The sequence below is a fragment of the Wyeomyia smithii genome, chromosome 1 (assembly GCF_029784165.1).
Source record: "Wyeomyia smithii strain HCP4-BCI-WySm-NY-G18 chromosome 1, ASM2978416v1, whole genome shotgun sequence".
In the NCBI taxonomy this organism is placed as follows: Eukaryota; Metazoa; Arthropoda; class Insecta; order Diptera; family Culicidae; genus Wyeomyia; species Wyeomyia smithii.
The window spans coordinates 34,897,128-34,901,701 of NC_073694.1; the positions used below are offsets into that span (position 1 = coordinate 34,897,128).

The 4,574-nt window shown below is 35.9% G+C and overlaps 1 protein-coding gene across 1 annotated transcript; it reads left to right on the forward strand.

Moving 5' to 3' along the window:
- The first annotated feature begins 552 nt into the window (after positions 1-552).
- LOC129718390 (uncharacterized) lies at positions 553-2,314 on the forward strand. Its single transcript, XM_055669153.1, has 4 exons — positions 553-643; positions 701-837; positions 900-1,069; positions 1,134-2,314. Exons 1-4 carry the CDS (start codon positions 559-561, stop codon positions 1,141-1,143), a joined length of 402 nt encoding a protein of 133 aa, XP_055525128.1. The 5' UTR covers positions 553-558; the 3' UTR covers positions 1,144-2,314.
- The last annotated feature ends 2,260 nt before the right edge of the window (positions 2,315-4,574 follow it).

Sequence of the window (4,574 nt, forward strand, 5' to 3'; positions counted from 1 at the left end):
CAACTAGGTAATTCTCTATAGCATTTTTCCATGATGCAACTTGATCTTTGGGTAAATTTTATCTTCTTCAATCGTGTTTCGTTGGACGGTAATACGTTAAGCTTGTATAACTCTCCTCAGCGCTCGTACATTGTTTATGTGTGAGGGAAATTGCTGAGTGAGATGAACGCTTCATGCTTCATACTAGCTACAAGCATTTTTATATTATATTTTCATTAGCACCAAATTCTTCTTACATGTTGTGCACATATAGAATTGGGTAAAATTCCTTCTGTGTCACTAGATTTACTGCATTTTTTTCGTGAAAATATATTAAATACCAAAGATGAAAAAAAAATGATGCAGTAATGCGGTGTATAATGTAAAGACATTCCTTTATCACAGTCCATCAATGAACATGCATGAAGATGAAATACTGCGATTGTTAAGCCAGCTGAGTGGACCAGATGATCAAACAAAGAATAATTAATAATCACTTTCCGAAGCGTTTCTGCCCAGCTCAAGGTATAAATGGATGCCTTCACTGTTCAGTGAGAGCAGAAAAAAGAAATAGTTACAATGCGTTCAATACTTTTACTGTTTACGTGCCTCTATACCATTCAAGTCCAGGGCCAAAATAATATGTGTGAAATTAGAAATATCGGTGCGAGTTAATATCATCACATAAAAATCTGTAATGAAACATTTTTCGATTAAATAGGGGAAGCCGAGAAGTTATTTTTCGACGCATTTCGGGTGAGTTTCAACAAAGCTGAGATGTCAACGGAAGCGGCTAGAATCGCTGCTTGCATCGAGAATAAATCACTGAAGCTAACTGAGATTCCAGGCTGTCTTAAGGTTTGTTTCTATTACAACTGTTTTTATTTCGTGTAAAATATTTTCTTCTACCTCATCCGCAGCCAAAATATTGCTTACTTTGCCGCGGTGCAATGTACGCCTTAATAGTCAGCTACAGATCAAATTTGGCTGGTGAATCCCCCCAGGTAACGATGGGAACCTTGGCTAAAGACTTTGTCTGGTGGCCAAGTTTGAGAAGGAATATTGTGCACGACTTGTCGATATTTATTTGGTGAGTTCTAGCGCAAAACGAGAATTTACCGCAATTTCTTATTCTTTTTTAAATCTTTTCGCAGCCTACAATAGCGCAAATCCTTAAAAGGAACCCTAATATAACGCCCAACCAAATTTGCTCGATGATATTTTCACCGATAAAGTGTTCTGAGCATTACCGTGATGAGTTGAAATCAAAGCAAATAACTCTTAGCCCTCGTCATGGCAAGCTTCCAGTTGGGCAGAATCCCGTAACTTCATCTCCAGTTAAAATTCTTCACATCACCGACATTCATTATGATCCCAAATACAAGCATGGTGTCAAATATCTTAAAATAACAATATAGTTCACTCTCGAATTTCCCATATATTCCCGTGAAGACAGACAGCAAATATATTAAATACCAATATAGTTCACTTACGTGAAATTATGAAGACAAATTGAAAATGACAGAAGCGTTAGTCACCTTTTCGACCGCTAGGTGCGCCACTTCTGATTTTGTTCTACACGACATGCGAAATAGAGTAACTTTTGACAATAATATTACCCTAATGGGTACACTGAAAAAAATTCACATTTTATTGTGAAGTGGACTCGGCCGAATATTTTATAACAATAAAGTTCGCCTATGCATAAGGCAATCCATGGGTGGTGTTCCACGGTTTGTACGTTTGTCGACCTCCGACAATATTTTGAGTTGTAAAATGGCGACTTCCGGTGACTGGGAAACTGCCGAAAATGACCAAATACCACCTAATATGGGTGTTTTTTTAACCAGAATGACGCTCAGAGGCCAGAAATTGTCTCGAAATGCCAGTTTGAAATCCAAGATGGCGACTTCCGGTTTTTGAAAAATCAGACAAAATTTTGAATTGTAAGATGGCGACTTCCAGTGATTGGAAAAAGAGGAAAACGACCAAATACCACCAATATGGATGTTTCTTTAACTAGAATGACGCTCAGAGGCCAGAAATTGTCTCTGAATACCATTTTGAAATCCAAGATGGCGACTTCCGGTTTCTGAGAAACAGCGAGATATGACCAAATACCATCCAATATGGGTATTTCCGAAATCGTGATGATGCACTGAAACCACAAATCGACCTCAGACAACATTTTGAGTAGTAAAATGGCGACTTTTGGTGACTGGAAAACTGCCGAAAATGACCCAAAAACAACCAAATATGGGTGTTTCTTTAACCAGAATGATGCTCAGAGGCCAGAAATTGTCTCCAAATGCCATTTTGAAATCCAATATGGCGACTTCCGGTTCCGAAACAACAGTGGCAAAGACCAAATAACACTCATTATGGGTATTTCCGGGATTGTTATGATGCACTGAAGCTAAAAATCGACCTCAGATAACATTATGAATTGTAAAATGACGACTTCCGGTGAATGGGAAACTGCCGAAAATAACCAAATAACACCCAATATGGGTATTTCTTCAACCGGCCGATTTCCATCCAATATGAGATGTTTCGATACCAGAATGATACACAGGAGCTAGAATCGACCACAGACAACATTTTGAATTCTAAGATGGTGACTTCCGGTTTCTGTAGAACAGCCGAAAATGACTAAATAACACCTATTATTGGTGTTTCTTAAACCAGAATGACGCTCAGGGGCCAGAAATTGTCTCCAAAAAAAAATAGCCTAAAGGGACCAAATACCACCCAATATGAGTGTTTCTTTAACCAGAATGATGCATGGAGCTAAAAATTGACCTCAGACACCATTTTGAATTGTAAGATGGCAACTTCTGGTAAACAGCCGAATACTACTGCATATGAATATTTCCGTAATCGAAATAATGTATAGAAGCTAAGCATTGACCCTGGACACCATATTGAATTCGAAGAGGACCACTTTCAGTTACTGGAAAACAACGAAAATAACTGAATACCACCAAATATGAGTGTTTTCGGAATAGAGGTGATGTACTAAAGGCAAAAGTCGAGGAGGTAATTTCAAACGATATAAACAAATCGCAAGAAATCAATGAATTGGGAATGTTGAAAATTATTGAATTAAACACAAACATAGGCGGGACGAAGTTTGCCGGGTCAGCTAGTAAATACATAAATATGCTGGTTAAAGCAAAGCTGTAAGTGATGAATACGAAGATTAGAACTCGAGAGCAAAAAATTCGGAGGGATAAAAAAAAAACAAAAAATACTTTCAACAGGAAGAAAACTAAACATTAAATAATAGTTTTTGCATAACAGTTGTTATCACTAATTATGTTTGTTTTGTTGAATATCTTTTATATATAATATAATAAAGCTTTTAAACCAATTACAACATGATATGTATCCATACTTAAATTGTTAAATTGATAGAACATTCAAGTGTCATCTAAGCTAAAAGTTGCACAACAACCTTATACGACTATTGACAACCATTGTGCGGTTTCTCCTTTTATCTTTTTCACGAGGTAATTGAAATATTCATTTAATTGTACACTTCGTGGCCTGATTATTGAGCTTGAGCTTGACGGCCGCACATTTCGTAGTTGCTTCCCGTGATGGATCTGAGCTAGTGAAGTTACACAGGGATCCACGTATATAGCAACTTGGGATTAGTTTACCATTTACACGTCGTGGCCTGATTATTTGTATATTTCTTCTTCGTGCCTCGATAAGCTACATCTATTATATTATCAATATTTAACTCCCGGAATGGCGTTAGTTTTACATACAAACAATATACGCACGAAATCTGCAACATATTTTTGTCTGTGAAAGTATGAAATTGAGTCAACTAAATCTAAAATTGAGTAAATTCAGTTTCGTGTGTGAGAATGTCACACGCTCACAGAAATTCAACAACAATGCACAGTGGTACAGTAAGGCAATGTAGGCGGACACGAGTTTTTCGATGCGATTTTGTGGTTTTAGAGTAAATTTTTTTTCTAAAAATTTGTTTCTTTTATTTAGTCTATTTTTTATGTGCAAACGAAAATTGGGGTGGTCCTGAAATCGACTAAATGAAAAAACTAACTTTTTATTTGCATAAATAAATGTATACATTCATCGGCACAGTTGTAGATCAACTAATTTTAAGCAACTTTCGGTATTTCTTCACAATATTTATATTTGTTCTATCAAAAGATCCCAAAAAATATTATTTATGTTTGCCCTAAACGGAGACATCAATATATCAAAAGGGCCTATTTTCAAAATAGAAATAGTGAACTTTCATCTGTATAATATATCGACAATGTTTTTTCGTCAAAATTGGCGTATTTTTGATAAAAGTCACCGAAGAAAACTTTGTTTTTAAATTTGAATTGAAAAAATAGAGCGAAAAGACTGTTTTTGGAAACCAAATTTCATGTCTACAAAAAAGTTTTTTTACAAAGTTACTTAGAATTAGTTGGTCTACAAGTTTGCCAAAGAATGTTTTATTTCGTTGATTTTAGGACCACCCTAATTTTCATTCGCACATGAATAGAGGACTATGTATAAGAAACAACTTTTTACAAAAACTATGGCTTTAAACCGCAAACTAAAATCGC

Excerpts from the sequence above, each read along its gene's own strand:
- LOC129718390 (XM_055669153.1), top strand. The coding sequence starts at position 559 with ATGCGTTCAATACTTTTACTGTTTACGTGCCTCTATACCATTCAAGTC. Across the intron at positions 644-700 it reads GTGTGAAATTAGAAATATCG|GGGAAGCCGAGAAGTTATTT; the intron begins GTGCGAGTTAAT and ends TCGATTAAATAG. Across the intron at positions 838-899 it reads AGATTCCAGGCTGTCTTAAG|CCAAAATATTGCTTACTTTG; the intron begins GTTTGTTTCTAT and ends CCTCATCCGCAG.